The sequence below is a fragment of the Aptenodytes patagonicus genome, chromosome 17, assembly GCF_965638725.1.
Source record: "Aptenodytes patagonicus chromosome 17, bAptPat1.pri.cur, whole genome shotgun sequence".
Classification (NCBI taxonomy): Eukaryota; Metazoa; Chordata; class Aves; order Sphenisciformes; family Spheniscidae; genus Aptenodytes; species Aptenodytes patagonicus.
The window spans coordinates 9,379,700-9,399,609 of NC_134965.1; the positions used below are offsets into that span (position 1 = coordinate 9,379,700).

At 47.0% G+C, this 19,910-nt stretch overlaps 1 protein-coding gene across 3 annotated transcripts in view; it reads left to right on the top strand.

Annotated features, from left to right (window-relative positions):
* The window catches only part of VPS53 (VPS53 subunit of GARP complex), a 73,770-nt gene that overhangs the window by 655 nt on the left and 53,205 nt on the right, over nucleotides 1–19,910 (top strand). For 2 of the 3 annotated variants that reach the window (XM_076354628.1, XM_076354629.1), the window contains exons 1-4: nucleotides 202–290; nucleotides 3,184–3,264; nucleotides 4,379–4,428; nucleotides 5,246–5,312. In XM_076354628.1, coding sequence (XP_076210743.1) covers nucleotides 207–290; nucleotides 3,184–3,264; nucleotides 4,379–4,428; nucleotides 5,246–5,312 — 282 coding nt within the window. In that variant the 5' untranslated portion in view covers nucleotides 202–206. Of the gene's footprint in view, nucleotides 1–201; nucleotides 291–3,183; nucleotides 3,265–4,378; nucleotides 4,429–5,245; nucleotides 5,313–19,910 lie in introns of those variants that run through there. The other variant, XM_076354630.1, reaches the window with a different exon arrangement.

Below are 19,910 nucleotides of genomic sequence, written 5' to 3' on the forward strand. Positions count from 1 at the left end.
GCCGCACCCGCCGCCGCCGGGACGCGCCCCGCACCGCCGGGCGGCAGGCCCCGCCCCCGCCCGGTGGAACCCCCGCCCCCGAGAGACCACGCCCCTGTCAAGCCCCGCCCCCGCCCCGCCCCCGCCCCCAGAGCCGGCGCGGTGAAGGGGGGGGTGTGTCCTCTCGCATCCCGGCGTGCCGCGCGGCCCGGAAGCGGCGGGCCGCCATGGAGGAGGACGAGCCGGAGCTGGCGGCCGGGCTGGAGGCGGCGCTGGAGCTGGCGCCCGCCGTGCAGGCCGCCATCGAGCAGGTGCGCCGGGGCGGCCTGCCGCGGGGCCGGGCGGGGGCCGGCTGGGCGCCGGGGCGGGGCAAGACAAGGCCCTTCTGGTGAGGGGCCGGCTGTGGGCGCGGCCCGGTGCCCGCTCTGTGAGGGCCCCGGGGGGAGGGGGGGGCTCTGCCGGGCGCGGGGCCGGCGGTGTACCCCAGCGAGCTCCGGGCCTTCCGCCGCTGGGCCCCGGCAAGCCCCAGGCCGGCTGTGCTCGGAGGCGGACGCGGCCCGGGTGCCAGGCGTGGGGGGAGAGCCCCTCGGCCCCCGGGGCGGGCTCTGCCGGTGTCCTGGGGCTGCGCCGGCCGCCGCCTCGGGTCCCCCGGGTCACGTTAGTGGGGGGGGGGGGGGAGTTGTCGCCTTCCGCCGCAGCGCGAGGGTTGGTCCTGCGGTTGGCCGCAGCTGAGCACGTCTCATCTCATCGCTTCCCCATCACCGACGAGCGCGGGGCATTGCTGTTCTGCGGCGGGGCATGCCTGTTCTCTGCCTTCTGACAGAATACTCGTTACTTCGTATGGAAGGATCTTAATGGAGTCTGAGACTCGCTTGAAGTCAAGACAATCTAAATGTCTTGGCTTGACCTTTGCGATCAATATTACGTTCCAGTCCAAGTCCTTCAATGTTCCGCGAAACCCTTTGTGGCACTTGGAGCCCAGCAAAAGCCCGTGAGAACCCGGGCTGAAATCACGCGTCCGTCCGAGCTTGTGACTGAGCTTGCGCTGACTTCAGCCAACCCTTCTGTCTGAAAAGCTCTTTCTTGTAGTAGAAGTCTGTGGACAGCAACAGGAGCCGTCTCTCAAAGTATCACTCAAAAAAGTTTTCTCGCTTTCTTGAACGTTGAGGCTCGTGGATCGCTTTTGGTGGCTCTCCTCAAAGAATTAGGGCAGACCTGAGGTGGCTGGCACAGCATCTCAAGTGAGCCCAGCACCAGGAGGTGAGGAAGGTAGCACGGTTTCTCCGTGGGTGCTGTGCCAGCTTTGGAATATTATTGCTCCAAAGAAAGAGACACCCTACATACTCTATCTTTGCATGGGGTTGGCACACCTGGCAGTAAACCGTTGAGTAATTTTTGCTGAAACCTTGAGAATTGCTAAATTAAACACCAGCTTCTAAAGGAAACCTGGAACTTGTCCAGAAGAAGAATCCTCTGCACTTTATAGAGCCTGTCCGTTTGAAAGCCAGAGAAGCCTGGTGTGATTTCTAACATTGTACAACCAAAGAAAGTTACCTGATGACAGCTTCATCAAGCACAAAATGTCTCTTCAAGGTAAAACACGTCTTGTAGAGACAGTCTTGACTTGAGCTTTCGAGCAATGGAGAATCCACCGTATCCCTGGCCGAGTTATTTTAACAGCTAGTGAGGCTGTAGGCAGATATTCACATCTGGGGCAAGGGGAGATGTTGAGGATGACACTGCCTCCTGCCTTCCGTCACTTCCTCACTGGCACTTCCCAACCCAATGATCTTGTTGATCCTGTGAGTGTTCCTTAATCAGCTTTGGGCAAAACCTGCCAGGTTCTGGTTAAATAAGCAGAACTGGCTCAGCCGACTTCTGCCTGAAGCGGGGTAGGGAGCGCGCGCAGACTGGTGCTCCACCAGACGTGGGGTGGTCATTTCTGGTTAATGGGTTGTGACAGAGACCTAGGAGTAGCAACTTTAGCTGGTACGGCTGCCTGCAGCGTTGAGCTCTATCTGCAGTTTGAGAGTGGGGTTCCTGACTAGCCGTTATCTTCCATCCTGCCCCTCGCTTCAGCTGCTCTTAATGCTTGTGGAGATTTGGGATTAATTGAACCTGCAGGAGTTGTGAGCCCGGAGCAGGACAGGCTGGTTGTGATGCTGCAACTGCGCTCTTACGACGGGCTAATGTCAGAGCATCTTCCTCACTCAGGCATGACCTCATGCGTATTTACCTGCTGCCTGCTTCTCCCTGGCCACAGGAGTAGCTTTGGGAAAGCTGCTGAAGAGGCCTATTTCAGGGAGCAGTTGCTCTCGTTTAAATGGTCTCACAAAACCACTGCTTTTACACTGCAAAATGTGTAAAAACAATGTAAATGCTGCATGTGACCAGGGTGACGTGCAGAGGTGATGCTGCGGCGTGAGCTAGGCAGGGTTTTGACCATGGAGTGCAGAGCTGATGGCTGTATAAACATGGAACAAATATGGTAGCAGAGAAAGGAACGCAGCGTATTTTAGTCTGTGGGGACAAAAAGCAAAGCCTGGCAGCTGCGTTTGCATTGTTTGAGATACTTCTGAGGAGAGATGAGATCTGTTTGCACCACAGCTGCTCTTTTCCCTTTCCCGTGGGTAGGAAGAATCATTCGGCAGATTCTGTTTCTCTCCCTCTTTTTCATGTGAAAGCGGCAAACCCAAGTCTCCAGAGAACTTGTACAACCATTTCTTAATTCATCGTGTTTCCTATTACGTGGCTGTGAAAAGCAAATCCTCTGTCTCTCACCACGGGGCCTTGCAAAGCCCAGGCAAAGATAAGAGCAATGCCTCAGCAGGAGGTTTCATTTCCAGACAATGGCAAAAGCATCAGCATGGTTTGGGATGCATAATTAATGGATCGTGTGTCTCGGGAATTGCTTGCACGTGATCGATCGTGCTGGGGCTGTATGTGGAAGCACGCGTGTGTGTTATCTGTGTTTACCCAGGCCGATATCCACAGGAATTTTAATGTCATAGACCTCCAGAGCACGTAGCTGCTTTACTCCTGGGCAGAGGCCTGACCGCTCTCTGTGCACGCTTGTTAGGACAATGCTGTGAAACACAATCGTGAGTGGGTGCTGAAGTAATTAAAGTAGTAGATACTGTGTAAAGTTACAGAAATTAACGGTGATGTATTGTTGATTGTCTTTGTTTTCCTCCCTCTCTTCAGGTATTTCCCAGCCAAGATCCGCTGGACAGAGCAGATTTCAACGCTGTGGAGTATATTAATACTCTCTTTCCCACTGAGCAAGTAAGTGGTGCTCGCAGTACGGCCCTCTCAGTGCGAGGGGTAACCTGATAGTAAGTGACTGAAGGCGTGTTTAAACCCGTACCCAAGCCTTTTCTTTTAAACAGTAGCACAGGTAGTAAGACTATAACAATAATCACTTCTTAAATTCGCATCTCATGAGGTTCACTGCCATTATGTAGTTTCTTTCCACCCAAAGTGCTTGCTGCAGTAAAAGTCCTGCTTTGATCTGTAGAAATAAATTAGTTCTCTATATAGAGGTTTCTCTTGCAGTATTTCATAATTTGCTGCCTGTTAATCATTGGTAAATCCTCAGGGGTTTCAGCCAAATAAGGCAGGTATTGCCTGTGAAATGTCACTAGAGAGTCATCCGTGTTTGAAACCTATTGTTGCTTTTGAGATGTAAAGAACGAGATTGCCGTGGGCTCACATCTGTACTTTGTCTTCCCCAAATCAGCCCCAGGGGCAGTTTTGGACTAAGCTATTGCAGAAAGGAGGTGTTTCTGCAGCTGAAGATTGGGTTGTGAGGCAGCTCCAACGTTTACCATGTTTAAGATCCTCTGCAGCACTGGCTTTTTCGGCTTTCAGCTGTTTCTAGTTAGTTTGCTGGTGGCGCTGACTCGGCTTTTTTCCCTTTGCCAGTAGTGGAGAGCTATTTTCCCTGCAGTACCCCAACTACAGCTCCGGCAGCAGCCAGGCCTCCTCCACCCCATGCGCTGGGTGTCTGGGCTCTGCAGGAGGGTCTCTGCCAGTGAAGGCGAAGGCTCTGTCCCCGTTGTCCACTGGAGGTCACTGTCACCACAACGTTTCGGGAGCAGTTCTGCTGACAAGGCAGAGCTCGGGGCACCCTGCTTGCTCAGGGCTGGGTGGGAAGCGGGGAGCCTCTGGGACCCGCAGGGCTGCACCCTGGCCTGCTCTGTCTTTTGCCGCTCTTCATTATGTGACCTGAGGAGCCGCTAAGTTGCCGTGTGTCTCAGTTCCTCCGTCTGTAAAACGAAGTCATTGCTCTTCTCTTTGTAAAGTGCCACGTGTGAGAAGGTGTTAGGTATCACAGCTGATGTGTATCGCAGTAAAAGGTTCCCCATTTCGCCTCTCTCTGTTTTTTTTCATGTTGTAGTCTTTGGCAAACATCGATGAAGTTGTGAACAAAATCAGACTGAAAATAAGGTAAATGTTTCTGCATTTCATTGCATCTCAGGTGGCGAGTAGTCTGGTTGTCACTGAGGCGTCATAGATACAGCCTTTGCACTCTAGCCGATAGGAATTAATTTGCTTAAAAGGCATGAATAGGGTCAGTCTCAAGTCCAATAGTGGGACAGAGACGCAAATGACTCCCTGTAATTATAATTCTTTTTTATACTTTGCCCCTGTTGTATAATATGTGCCTTTCAGATTATTTCAGCTGATGGGTTGCAAAGCAGAGCTTTGAAAAAACAGTGAACTAAGAATCCACAAGTACCAAATTTTAGCACAGTCTGAAGGCAGAGAGAACAAAGTACCCAGAAGATTCGGTTGCTGAAAACTTATTCTGTTTGTGAGGTTAAAATAGCAATTGTAAAACCTCATTTTGTATTTTTTTTATTGCCATTGTTGGTACTAAAAGTACAAAATAAATATAAGTGTGCAGGAAATACATAAATTTGCTGTGCAGTCTGGCATTACCGACCTGAAATGATTGAGACAGCACTTTAATATGTGGAAACTGGAAATAAAAACGGACAAGGGAAAACTGACAATATTGCTTAACGGAAGAGAAATGCAAGAAGCCCCGATTAAATTAGGAAATGGATTTTTATTTTTGCAACAGGAGTTTTAAATTATGTAAGGTAGTGATGGCCTACAGAGAGGGAGGAAAAAAAAAAGTAAGTTTAGCATTGGTAACACCAATTTTTAATTTAAATCTGTTCTGTAGCTCAAGGTTCCCACAATTGTTTGGATCGGGCACATAGAGAATGAGTTTGACATTATAGATTCTTTTCTCCAGGAGGTTGGATGACAACATTCGAACTGTAGTGAGAGGACAGACCAACGTGGGACAAGATGGCAGGCAGGTATGTGTATCTCATCTCCGGTAACGCCAAGGGTTCTCATCTTGAAATGCTAAATTGAGGAATGGCCCTGGCAGGCAGAAACCTGCTCTCATTGTTAGGGAGGTGTTTCTGCTGCCGCTTAGAGTAATGACTTTGCGAGCTGCTCACTGAACATCTGTTCTAGCCTGCGTTCCGATCACCCTCCAAAGGGAAGTGAATGAGAAATTGATTTAAAAATCAGAAGCAAAACCAGGAGGCTTGCAGTTGTGTCACTCTGGAGCTAATGATAAAACGAACAGCGTTAAATAGGTACAAGCAGATTTGCTACTGAGTAAAGATCAATAAAAGGCTATTTAGCCTTTTAACTAGGTTGTTTGCTGAAGTATCCTGAGTTGCTAGTGACTAAGCCTGATGACTGACTGCCAGTTCATCTTGCATGTCTTACTCAGCTATCAGGTTTTCACTTGTCTTTTGCTCGGAGTACGGTATTGAACAGCACGGCCATGGCTGCAGTGTTTGTGAACACTGAGCTTGGTCCTCGTGTTGTCTGATTTTGAGGTATCACCCAGTGCTGCTGTATTTCCTGGGTCTGTTCTGTTTTAAGCCAGGAACATTAATGCCTTGAATCGTCAGTCATGCTGCTTTCCTCAGTGTCAACACTGACTCATCTTTTTAGTACCAGATTTAAGACTAGTTTGCTGGGATGGGGTAGTCGTTGCCTCACCAGCATGGCTGGCTGTATTTTCCACTTCTTGCTGCAGTAGCCATTGGTGTATATTTCTAATCCTCCCTCTGCCACAGAGTCCGTGGCCTTGAGTGAATTACTTAACTTATCTGTGCCTTTGTATTGCTTTCAAAAAAAGTGAGATGCTTACCTCTCCTAGCAGAACTAGTTTAATGCTTGCATGATTGCCTGAGTACTGCTAATAGCAGTTTAATAAACTGGGGATGTGCTTGGGATGTGGCATACCTAGGAGTGGTGCTGCCTGTAATCACTGTGCAGGGATGAGACAAGAAATCAAGTGGGGAGGCATTTACAGAAATTGAGGAGGGAGTGGAAACTAGTGCAGTACTTGGAGAGTTTGGGTATGATTGGAAAGCTGGTGCTGTTGTAACCTTTTGGGCCCAGTCGAGGTGACAAATTCAGAGCAGACCACAAAAAAGTGGGATCGAGAAGAGCTGTGGGTGAAAATTGCCCGGAGTGCCTCAGGACTTGCAGGTCCAAAGGATGAACGTGGTGAGAGATGAACAAAAGCAGTGCCGAGGTCAGCTGTGCTTGCAGGGTAACAAAAGAGTCTCTGTGCTACGGAGATTCGGCAAGCTTTGTTTAGAGCTTTGCCTTATGTCTGTGCTTTCTCACTCTTTAATCCCTTTGAAGTTCTCCAAAGCATGTACAGACGGACTTGGACGGTATCCTGCTCTGAAGTACTGGGGAGGCAGATCTGTCTGTGCAGCCCTTCATTTAGTTTGGTTGTACAGGAACCAATTAAACTCCTGTCCAAGTAAAAACCTTCAAATGTGCATGTGTATGTGGCGTGTCTGTGCAGGGCATCTTTCAGGTGGCCTGGAGCTGCAGTTAATCACAAATATTCCTGTATTTAGCTGTGAATTTTCCTGTTTTCCCTCACTTTGCTGCTTTGCAAGGTAGAAGCAGACTTTGGACACCAGAGCTTGCAGCTGCACAGACTGCATGGGCTAAGGCCAGACAGTCTCCCAGAAGCGTAACAGTTGTTTCTTACTTTAAGAGATCCTAACAAATACTGAAACGATTCAATTATTGTAAGTGTTAGCTCTCTGGTTAGAAAAATTGTTTGAATCTGAAATGCTGCGAGCTTTTTCATTCTGCGTGTCTAATCCAAGTCCACCATTTCACACGTGTACGTGCATTTCGTATGTGAATTGCTGGAACCAGACTGTTAGAGTGGCAGGACTTGGCTGGGTCTTGAAGTTTAAAGCAGTAAAGGAGCATCAGCAAGCTCAGGCCTTGCATGTTAGCTGGCCAGAGGGACCCGCAGAGGAAGAGGTCATCTCAGTTCTGGGCAATGCTTGAATTGCATTTCAGTTTGAGATGGAATTTTATATTTGTCTCTCCAGAACCAGACAGAGGAAACCTAGAAGAAACATTTGCTGTTCCTGTCACCCCCTGCGCTACTTTCTCTGAGTAGTTTATCCTGTGTGCTAGCTGGGGGAGCGAGGCAGGCTTTTTCACGTGACCACCCTGTTGATACCCGCTTGTGGGGACGAAAACCTTGCTTTTCAGCTTCAGCCGCCTGTTTCTGTGCTGAAGGGTGCCTTTGTTTTACCAGCATATTCTCAGTGGAATCAAGGACGCTTAGAAATGTCAAGTTTTTATAGAGCAAGAGGCCTGGCTTCTCCCACTTGGAGAGGAAGGGTTTCACTTTCCAGTGTATGGTAAGAAATTGTTTTGAAACAACTGAAAGCAAGGTGCCTTTAAGACAAGTCTGCTCTGCTAGGAAGGGAGTCAGTGCTACTGAAAGGGGCTTTTTTCGTTATTTACCTTTTCTGGTAGTAGTTTGGTCCCACAATAAAATTAGTTTATTTTTTCTGCTGATCTTCTATTCTTACTAAATTTGTAGGGAATTTGTACCCTCAAGACCAATATTTCCCTGCAAAATGTGATTGAAGCACACACACACAGATAGATAGCGTTATCCTGTGAAGCCCAGGCTGAAGATCGTTATTGCATTTTATCATATTAACCACAACTGCAAACCACCCTTGATTTAATCAAGAAACAGTTGGCAACCAGCTTTCGCAATAGGTTTGAAACAAAGCTTAAAACCAGCCACAGTGAAAAGTTTAATCTTCAGGTACCTTTTCCCGTTTATAACTCTTTCTTACCATGTGAGTTGTCTATAGCCTGTAGTACGCAGTACTTGCAGCAGACTAGCCTTTGAAAAAGCCATTCCTGTCTTTTGACGTATTTCCATCCCTTGACACACTGAGAACGGTGCAATCCGTCGTGTTCTTGAAAGTGCGTGCTGTAAATAAAAATGCATATGAACGCTGATGTCGCGGCTGCTTGAATTTCAGTGGGAGCTCAGGATCTTGTGTATTTATTGCAAGATTGGACCTGGAAGGTGTTTTGCAAAAGCCTCTTATCTTCAGTCACATTCTGTCTTAACAACTCACGATGCAAACTGTAATCAGCATTTGCCAGAATTGCCTGACCGCGTGGTATCACAGCTAGAGGAGCCGTTCTTGTCTGGAGAGTAAATAATAGTTTTCATAAACATCCTTTCAATCTCTGACTTCCTTCCAAAGGAAACATAAACCTCAGATGCAGCGGTAGAAGAGAAAAAGTTCTTGTTTAAGTCAAAGCAAGCCAGGAGGGGTTTCCCTGCTGAGCCTCTGCTCTCAGTCGTCCGTGTTAGCTGTGCCCTGCCTGCCTCGGGTTTGGGTGGGGAGGCAGAGCTGCACACCCGAGCGGTTGCCATCCCTGCTGCCCTTGCAGGTGAGGGAGCACCGTGTGCCGTGGGTGCAGAAGCTGATTCAGGAAGCTCGCCTTTGGCTTTTCCATCTCCCGTCAGCCTTAACTGCCAAACATGGGGTTGGGAATCTCGTGTAGGCCGTTGGTTCAAGTACTGCCCAAATCACTGGGACCTGCCATCAACCTATCTAATCTCTTTTTTTGGTAGCGTGTTTGGAGACCAGTGATACCAGGCAGGTTCCTAGAAGACAAACTAAGGGTATTTAGCCTTTAACAGCTTGCTTTCTCTTTGGGGAAGGGGTCGTTTACCAGCTGAGCCCGGCAAAGCAGCTTTCCCTGTCGCGTGGAGGAGCAGTGCTGCTTTACTGAGCCTTGTTGAGAGCTGCGCCTTTGCAGCCATCCAGGAGAGGGGAGCCCAGTCTTGTTTTTGAGACCAGGGTTACATTTTGCTGATCGCTGATGGTGAGGGAGTGCTGCCAGCAGAGACATGTCTGAATAGTGCTGCATGTTATTCTCCCAGTTAGAGCAATCCAAATCCCAGTCAGACCCAGTGGGGAATATGTGGTATGCAGCTATGGGAATGTGCTCTCCATGCTCCTTAAGCAAAAGGAGACCTTAGGGATAGCAAGTTCAAAATCCTAATTGCAGATCCAGCCACTGAACTCCCTTGTGATCGGGTCTCCTGTCCCGTCTGGCTGGTAATGTGACAGTGGTACTGATGGGGATAACACTTCTGTGCTCCACCTGGGTGCCGAGATGATTGAGCCGGGTCTTCGAGGTGAACTGTAGGTATGAGAAGTATGTAAGAGTAGCTTTTTATAGTCAGTCTTTAACTTTTAAACTGTTTCCCAAATAGTCTTGATCACATACACGTGTTCACATAAAATAGTATTTAGGTGTCTGAAAAAGCAGATTCTAAATCTAAAAATAAAGTCAATCAAATAGATGTGGCCCCAAAAGAGTTATTTAAGCAGCTCTAAAGACAGGAATGCTCCCTTCTCCATAAAGCGTAATGTTTCCCAGTTCAAAGCATCTGCCTTTTTGAAATTTTGCCCTAGAATTTCCTCCAAATGCAGAAGCCTTAAAATAGTCTGGCTCATTTGGCTTCCCCTTCCTGGTGTGATATTTCAGTAAAATCTGTAGACAATACCATGAACTTCAGAAATTATCTCGCTAATGATCCTTTTATGGGAGGAAACAACAGTTGTGGGTGGAACATTCCTCTGCAGGGCGTAACAGAATTTTCCTTGGGAGTCCCAGACTTGATCTATTTCGGATGCCTTGGGAGAGGCTGGGAATGCAGGAGCTGCCGTGGTTCAGTTGTAACTATATGCGGTTCAAGCTGCGCCTGCAGTTTCTGGGGAGCCAGTGCTATCCGATTTTTCCTCTGTAACGTTTTTCTCCGAGCTGCTGCTGAACTGGAGTCTGGGCTGACCTTGCTAAGAGCTGCAGTCCAGTTGTGGCATAATTTCCCCTCTGCCTTAGGGTAGAGTAGAAAAAGTTCCCATAGATTTTTTTCCACTGAGCGTTTAACACACTCCGTAAGTTTTTATTTGTCACTCTTTAGTTGTGTTTATTGCTAAACCTTCTGCGTGGACTGGCTGTAATTTTTTTGACAGTTGCTGACATGCCGTTACTGGTGGTTTGGCCGAAGCTGCTTCACCTATCAGGCTTTTGTCCTTGTAATAAAGTAGCCTCTGCGTTTGCAGTCTGGTTTAACCCTTGACAGTATCTGTGCAACCAGGACGTGGGTGCCCGGGTCAGTAAAGGTGAGGCAGCTTCGTACAAAATCTCTCTCTGAAGGAATCAAGAATTCAAGAGGAATCCCAAGATTGGTGGCTTTATAGTTTGAATCTAAAAAAAATACTTCTTTCTGTTATCTCTGGTCCGTCTTTCCCTTCCTCCCCTGTGTGCACACGCGCATAAAGTAAATGACTGAAATTGGATGAGTAAAGACTGTGTTTTAAAGAAAAGATTGGTTTATTGCTTATATCTCCTACTATATTAAGGTCTGGCTCAATTAGTGCTAGAACAAAGTTAAGTGTTAATGAGGAGAGAAAAGGGATGTTTTCTGGGCTGGGAAAAGCCTTGCATGTTTCCCATGGCTGAGGATGCTGGTTGATAACTTGGATTGCTTTGGTTGGCTCCTGCTTCTTCGCTCCATGAGAACAGTAATTTTTTTTTTTTTAATAACTACAGCAGTGCAAGAAATGAGATGGCAGCTGCTGTGGTTAAAGAATACAAATATATTCTTGCTGTCCGGCCTGAACCCAGCACAGCAGTTGACAGTTCAATTAGCCATCCCATCCTTTGGTAACCAGTGCTGTCCTTTCTCCTTGCATGTAAAAATAAACGCCTCAGCTCTTCAGCTGTGGGGAGGCTCAGACTGCCTGCCCTGCGTGTGCGCTGCGGTGTCTGGCAGTGTTTAAGCCTGTGGAAGGAGGAGGATGTGTCTGGCGTAGAAGAATGTCCACAGGTTATTGGGTTTGACAATGTCATAGATGGAAGTATGTGAAATACTTTTTTTTTAAATAGAGATCAGGAAACACTTTGCAGAATCAATACAGGGAGGAAGAAAGAGATGAAGATGGACGGTGAGCAGAAGAAGAGAGTGATGCGGGTGCTGCATGTGGCAGAGAGCAGTGGGGGGTATGGTACTCCCCTGCTGATGGGGTCATCCTGGCTACTTGAGTGCCCGTTTAGCTAGCCGTGTCCTGAGCTACAGGGCAGCTGGCGGATGGTGTCACTGGAGTCAGCGGCTTGTCCTCTCCTCAGCTCTGCGAGTGCTGGGTTACAGGCAGTGTCAGCCTGGCAAGCAGGGAGGTCGTTTTGTGCACCGTTTGCATAAACGTGCTTAATAAGCAGCACCGTTGCTTCAGCCTCTCCTTACCTCCACCTGTTTGTGTGGAGCTGCCTTTTTTGACTGCAGTTTAGTGTTTCACGCTAAACTAGTCAGTGCTTTCAGATCTCCTACCGTAGGCACTTTTATTTCATTTTTTTATTTATTTAAATGTACGCTGACTTCCAGACATCGGATTGCGCGCTGCTTCCTTGGCCCCAGTGCCCAGGTTCGGCTCACGCGGTTGGTGCCTCTGCTGCTGGGGCAGCACTGACTGCCTTTGCCTGAGCCTTAAGAGCAGATGGGGAAAATCACCGTAAGCTCTTAATAACTAATTAAACCTAAGTCTAGAAAATATTTGGGGGCTTTTTTGTGTCACAACCCCTGATGTTGTAGGCACCATCTTTCAATTGTATTAATTCTCTCCTGCACGGCTAAGCTTTATCTCCTGTTTTTTTGATGAATGGGTCATTATTCTGAAATATGAACAGACTAGTGTGGATTTCAATACGTTTTAAGATGGTGAATGGATGGGGGTTAAATATTGTGTCCTAAGCTGTGTTATTTTATATATTTAAAAAAAGGTCATGCCACAGATTCTGTAAGACTCCAGTCGAGTGATTTAAGTCCCATAACACTCTTTTGTAACCAGTGAATAATAAACAGAAGTTGAGCTGCCAAAATAAATCAAAAGTGAGTTTCATTTAGAGTCATTTCCCTAGTGAATTATGACAGTTGGACAATGTCCTTCCCATCTAAGAGACACAGTGAGCTTTTTCTAGCCTAGAACATGTTTATTGAAAAGGGTTTCAGGTGAATGGCATGCCAAGAAGAAATAGTGCTGTTTATTATCCTTCTGGCTACTGGCCATGAAAACTGGCATCTGCAACTGTATGAAGAGGTCAGGCATAACTTTTGCCATCTGCTGCAAAGCCTGGTTCAGGGCAGAAGCGAATCTGAGCTTGACCTTGCCTTCTGCTTCTGTATGGAAAGGTGGGGAATGTACCCTGTCGCTGTCCTGCAGCCTGAGGCTGCAAACCGGGTCGTGTTTTGTGCTGGCAAAAGGCACGCTTTCTTGCTGGTGGTGTTGAAGGCAGTGCAAGCTGCAAAGTAAGACCGGGCTGTTCCACAGCCAGTGCTGTTTGGTTTTGGTGCCAGCAAAGCGGGAAGCCCAGCCTGAAAATAGAAATCCTGACAACAGGCAGGAGATTTTTTTTTTTCTTACTGTGGATCTCTTTTTTTTTCTTTCTCTTTTTTTTTTTTTGGTCTTACATTTTCGGTGTGTGGTAATGTTTATTCCAGCTGTGCTACCTCTGTGCTTACGGCAGGTGAACTGTTAGCATTTCCACTTAGAAATCCCTACTTGTAGGGTTCATGGTATGATTGTCCATTCCCCCACCTATGTTTTGCCTCTAAGGTCTCAACCTGAACATGAATTCATCTTGCAAAATCTGATGCAGCTCGAGTGGTTGCTAAACTTGCCCTCCATGGAAGTCAGGCGTGGCTCTGATACTGCAAATACGACCGAAACGCCGCCTGCGGTATGCAAACTCATCAGCAGACAAATCGACTGGAATCCCTCGGTCATTTACAGACTTCCCAGGCAAATTTAGTGTGCAGCACTCCCAATCAACAAAAACAGGCGGCTCGGTGCTGGAGCGGAGGGTGAGTGAAGGAGCGGGTGTGCGTCACTGCCTCCAGCAGCCAAGGGCAGTCAGTTATTCGGTGCTGGAGGAGAGGCCCTGCAAGACGAGGTGTGTCATGGGCACAGGGAGGTGCAGTAAACAGCTGCAATCAGGGTATAAACAGAAGGGATGTGAAGGGCAGAGACTCACAGCTTTGCTATTCTGAAATAAAGAAGAGTGATAAGGGAAATAATAAGTGCCTGCACGGGGGAGTTTTTCCTGGCTTTTTTTCCTGGGCTGTGCGTGGGGGAAGGCTGCGGCCGTTCACCTGCCAACATAGAGCCTCGTGATGAAGCTGTAGTAACCCACCATGAAGTCAGAGCGTGATGAAGCTGAAGGCTTGCTTAAAGGCAGCAAGGCCGCTAAAACCATTGTCACTTACAGCACATCACCACCTTTCTTCATGGTGCAGGCACCAGTGTGCAGGGCTGGGCAATGCAATAAAAAATGACACCTCAGAAGGGTGTTGGACTAGCACAGGAGTGCAGTTCGGGAGTTAAGCTGCAAGGTTTCAACCAGCAAACCTGGAAATTGCCTCTTGCTTCACCCTCTGTGTCTGTCAGTGTTTGTGCAGCTATTCAGAACGTGGGGTTTGATTTCTAAGCATGATTTGGGGGCTTAACTGAAGGGGCAATAGTAGCAATTTTAAGCTTGGTGCAGTGTTGGACATAATCTGCTTTGTGGATTTAAAGTGTCCTGTGCAGCCTTAGTGGTTAGCACCGGAGCTGATGACAGAAAACTCTCTTCTTTAGTGACAACTGTAGTAGTTATGTAGTATTTGATGAACTCCTAGGGTAGAAATCTGCTAAAATCAAAACCAAGTGTGATGAGCCCTTCAGGTTTGTCTGCTCAGGGAAATTAGCTGGCACAGCTGCGGTGCGATGTTGCTCTGCTCTGACCGGCAAGCCCTCTTGGCTTCAGCTGCAGCGGTTTATCCCTAGCTGTAAAACTTCAGAGTTTTCTCTAAAATGAAATCAGACTGAGAATCAAAGTATATTTCCACCCTTTCTCAATCTGGAGGGACTCATTTGTATGAGGTTTTAGTGGCAGAAATTGTTAGGCTGGTCACAGTGTGCAAGGGTTTCTTTGAAATCTCTGCAGCTGAGACTCCTTGGAGAATTGGGGATGGGAACTTATTTTTAGTCGTGGTCTAGATTTTCATTGATCTGGGTTGTAAGTGTGGCGGCAAATGAAAGAAGCATTAACACTCTGTATTCAAGAGTGGGGACCGATCCAGGAGTGTTAAATTCTCAGCATCCTGACCACAGCCCAATTTGTAACATTAAAAATACATTTGGATGCTGTGAATTTGGCAGATGTGTCAAGTGTCTATAAAATGCTTAGTAGAGGGCAGCTTTCTGATGTGAGTAATAACATCCAATTGCAAAACATATTGGCTAGATTCAAATAAAACTAGCACGTTTCTAGCACAACACCAGTGAGCATATGGAAACTATCGAGGTATTTTAACCATTACTGGGGACAGAACAGTGTTAATTCAGTTAGTCCCCAAGCTCAGGGTTTCCCAAGCAAGCAAACTTCCTCTGAAAATTTGCTTTTTCCCCAGTTAAGCGACGTTTTGTAGTAACACACAGGCCTCTCTTAATTCCTGTTTGCGTATTTCCTAGTACTTCAGTATTTGCTTGCACAAGAGTCCTGGCAGGATGAATAAAGAGGTATTTAGAAATCAACACACCCACTAATGAGACACCGCTGACTGATGGGAGCGATGTGACAGGGCCGACCTAGGCTGGGAGGGGGAGGAGGAGGAGGCTCTGTCCGTCTGCAGCGGCTGTGGGGATTCGGAGAGACTGACTGTAATTCACTGAACTGGTTTTTTTGCTTGAGTATTGTTGCTAGTGCTGTTTCTGTGCGTGTTAATGTCAGTCTGGTACTGTAAATTGCTTTTAAAGGATGCGTCACTTCAAAATGTAATGAATTAGATGTGGTCTTGTCCCACCTCTCACTTGGGTTAGTTTCTTTCCTCCTTTTGCTGCTTGCAAGATCTCATGTAAAAAGGTGACACAAGTGATGATGTGCAGGCTGACCTTGAAAGTTGCTTGGGATAATGCCAAGTGTCGTGGTTTAACCTCAGTCGGCAACTGAGCACCACCCAGCCGCTCGCTCATCCCCTACCCCCCCCGGTGGGATGGGGGAGAGAATTGGAAGAGTAGAAGTGAGAAAAACTCGTGGGTTGAGATAAAAACAGTTTAATAATTGAAATAAAACAATAATAACAATAATTATAATGTAATAATAATAATAATATACAAAGCAAGTGATGCACGATGCAATTGCTCACCACCCACCGACCGATGCCCAGCCGGTCCCCGAGCAGCAGCCCCCCCGGCCAGCTTTCCCCAGTTTCTGTACTGAGCATGACGTCCCATGGTATGGAATGTCCCTTTGGCCAGTTTGGGTCAGCTGTCCTGGCTGTGCCCCCTCCCAGCTTCTTGTGCACCTCCAGCCTGCTCAGTCGGTGGAGCATGGGAAGCTGAAAAGTCCTTGACTAGTGTAAGCACCGCTCAGCAACAACTAAAACATCGGGGTGTCATCAACATTGTTCTCATCCTAAATCCAAAACACAGCACTGTACCAGCTACTAGGAAGAAAATTAACTCTATCCCAGACGAAACCAGGACACCAAGTAAAGCTATTTTTTAGGCAGTCTTTTTCTTAGTGATTCATGGTTTAACTCTGCTTCCTATTGTTTTATACTGGTGTGTTTGGACTCTTTTCCTGTTGCATCTCAAGGTGAAGAAGGTTGAAGAGGTGTAGCCGATTCCTGTGCTGTGTTTTTCCCTCCAGCTTTGGAGAATTTGATGAAAGCCCGTGCAGCTCGCTGTCTGCCCAGCTTACCTGGGGTCTGGCTGTGCGCTAAGGAGTTGAGTCTTCCAACTCCCGCATGTGGCTTCTCAGTCTCCTGCGTTTCATCTCTGCTTTAAACACAAGAGCAGGGGAGCTTCCTCTGCATAAATACAGGCAGGCTGAGAAATAGGGGTGGCTAAAAATACATCATGGTCTTAAACTGGAAGATCCCCCTGTGTGTTCCCTGCCAAGAACTGTGTTTTGGGTCCCTGCTTCTGTGGGTGCTGGGGTTCTAACCGGTGCTACGCGTGGAGCTGGGCAGTGCCCCGCGGAGGCACCCTGCCATCACACCCTGCCATCGCCTGCTTCCCTCGTGCAGCCGGGACGTGCTCCTGAACCTGTGCCGGGGCAGAGGATCAGACGCACTACACTGGAGGAGAAGGAAGAAAGTGATACGTAACCGAAGCCCGTCTTGCATTGAGCGCTCTGTCTAGAATCTCTTATTCTGTTGCTGGTCCTGCCCTCTTTGCTAAATTTACTGTTGTCAGAGCTGCTGGGGTACCCCAGGGACAAACATTACTGGAAAAGCCTCTAAGTAGCCGTGGCTGCCGGTCAGACACTGCTGACCGACGGCTCTGCCTCTCTCGGGCAGTCGAGCCCTATCCGTGCCATATTTCTCAACTAGTGCCTGATGTTCGGGGACCTCAGAGGTTGCATAAAGTTTAATAAATAGTGCTGATGGGTTAATTGTAGCTTGCAGGCTCAGTTGTTGATTAGAGTCATATGGTGTTTTTCCAGTACATTGCAACCTTAATTTCAACATCCTTGTTTCAAATAACCACAACAGATTATGTATCCAGTCTCTTTATTTATTCGTGGTCCTCTGCCCCTGCAATGAACTGCTGTTCTAGGAAAGGAAACACAATAACTTTTGTATGCCATTTGGGGGTGCCTACATTTACATGTTCCCCAGTTGCACTAATGAGGAAACCGATAAATGAGTAATGCAAGGTGAACCCTGCGTCAAGCCACAGATGTAAGATTACTGGATGTCGTTCATCATGTAAACCAGTTAGGCTGGAATAAGAGCGATTCCTATTCTCTTGATATTGTTTTCGTTTTAGAATTTCTGTCCAAAATAAACCTGCTATTAATAAAATAACAAAAGCAGTAAGAAAATGCTTTTAAAATTCATGATTCACTGTCTTAAAGGGAGCAGAGCGTGAAGGAAATGCATTTTCTCCAATATACAGTGTAGCCTTTAACATGGCTGTGGTTTCCCCTCTTGTCTTTTACAGGTGAAAGAATAATCGTTACATACACCAATAAACTTCTATATTACACCTTCAACAATTAGACCTACTTTTATGCCCTAGGTGTGAGTTTCTTATCCCTTAATAATGAACACCATTTATCAAATATGAGGCGTTTTCTTAAAATTGGTGTTTGTATTTCATTGGTTTTGCTCTTTGCTTTACTCTGTCTTTACAGTGACCAGGAAGGTGGTGTTTTTCCATTATTAGTTTTATTTATTTCCTTCCTTTACATGTAATATTTTACTTTCAGATGCTGCAGTTGGCATGTTACAGCCAAAAAGGTTTCATGGGTTTCTTAAGAACCGTAAGAAAGTTTAATTGTAGACTTTGTGCAAGAAGTATCACCTTTAATTCGGTTCTGAACTTCTCATCAGATCTACCTGACAGTGCTCTCCTGACTTAAAAATACAGATTTTCACATAGTGTTACTTTCAGCAAATCTTACATATGTTTGAAGAAATGTTTTCATCTCTAAATGTAAATTATATAAAAGCCAAACATGTTGATGAATTAGTGTGTTCTGGCTCAAATAAGGAATATGCAGCTCTTTTTTAGGAGAGTAGCTAAAGATTTATGTCTTAATGGCTAAGCAAATATTTGAAAGCGAGTTTTAAGAAATGAAACAAGTGTTTATGAGCAATTCTGGTTTACTCAAGTCTGTTAAGTTTGCTGTTGAGTTCTCTGTGGGTGTTTTCTTTTTTTTTTTTAATAGTTATGGAAACGTATCCCCTTCTCTAAGAGATGCGATACAGAACTCGAACAGAACGGCAGCTGCTGTTCGGTCTCTCCCCCACATCCCAGCCATGTTATTTTTCACAGCAGTGGGAGACCACAGTTTTTTAATTCATCAGACGGGGGCAGAGCACATGTTCTCATTTGTGTTTTTCCAGAGTCTGTAAGGAGGTAAAAACTACAAGTGTCAGGACCAGGTGGTGACACAAGTTCACCTCATTTTTGGCAGTTTTAAGTGTATGAGAACAAAATCCCATTTTACTTTGGTCGGTGTTCCAGGGGCAGTTTTTAGAGGGGGAGTTTGCCCACTGCTGCGTGTGCTGGTTTTCACCGAGTGCAGAGCGGTGAGCAGCAGGAATATGTTCTTCAGGTGTAAACTAGTTTCCTGTAAGTAGTCTCTGCTGGTTTTTGTCACTATATTATTAAATAGCACCATGACCTGTTAGAGAAATAGATTGAGTGTGGTTTCTTAACAGTGAACAAAAAGAGAAACTGCTGTTACGTGGGCAGCTAGAAATCCTCTTTGGGGCCTGGTTTGGGCTATTATCTGAGGATAAATTATGGGCAGTAACTTTGGAAAAGGTCCCTATATTCAAGTAGATGATATTGTGTCTCATGAGGAAAACAGATAAGACAGTTTTCCCTTTGTGGATAAGGATTTTGATGTAAAACCTGTAAGACCTGAGATGGAAGTCCTCACTGACGATATTGTTTACTCTGAACTTGGTTGCTGAAGGCTGTCAAGAACAAATGGCTTTGAGCTGCGTATTGATGCTCAAAATAGCAACTCAATGCTCTCTTCCTTGGAGAGCAGGTTAGGGATGCCACCGCCAAGTGAAAGGATTGCGCCGGATGGCTGGAAGTCTTAGAGTTTGCCTTGGCAGCCATGCTAAGAAGAGCTGCTGTGGCTATTGTCTGAGCATATTTCTGCATCTGAAAAATTAACCCTGCAGAGGGGAATGGAATCAGAGATGTGTCTAAGAAGCGTACGGCTAGTTGGGAATTTGGGGTGGTCCTGCTGCGTGTCTTCATTGCTCTGTTGTGCTGCATGGTGTGTAGGACCTCCCCAGGCTCCTTACAGCTGATCATAGAATCATAGAACAGTTTGGGTTGGAAGGGACCTTAAAGACCACCTAGTTCCAACCCCCCTGCCGTGGGCAGGGACACCTTCCACTAGACCAGGTTGCTCAAAGCCCCATCCAGCCTGGCCTTGAACACTTCCAGGGATGGGGCAGCCACAACTTCTCTGGGCAACCTGTTCCAGTGCCTCACCACCCTCACAGTGAAGAATTTCTTCCTTACATCTAATCTAAATCTATCCTTTTTCAGTTTAAAGCCATCACCCCTGTCCTATCACTACGTGCCCTTGTAAAAAGTCCCTCTCCAGCTTTCTGGGAGGCCCCCTTCAGGTACTGGAAGGCTGCAACAAGGTCTCCCCAGAGCCTTCTCTTCTCCAGGCTGAACAACCTCAACTCTCTCAGCCTTTCTTCACAGGAGAGGAGTTCCAGCCCTCTGATCATCTTTGTGGCCTTCCTCTGGACTTGCTCCAACAGGTCCCTGTCCTTCTTACGTTGGGGGCCCCAGAGCTGAGCGCGGTACTCCAGGTGGGGTCTCATGAGAGCAGAGTAGAGGGGCAGAATCCCCTCCCTCGACCTGCTGGCCACGCTGCTTTTGGTGCAGCCCAGGATACGGTTGGCTTTCTGGGCTGCGAGTGCACATTGCTGGGTCATGTTGAGCTTCTCATCAACCCACACCCCCAAGTCCTTCTCCTCAGGGCTGCTCTCAATC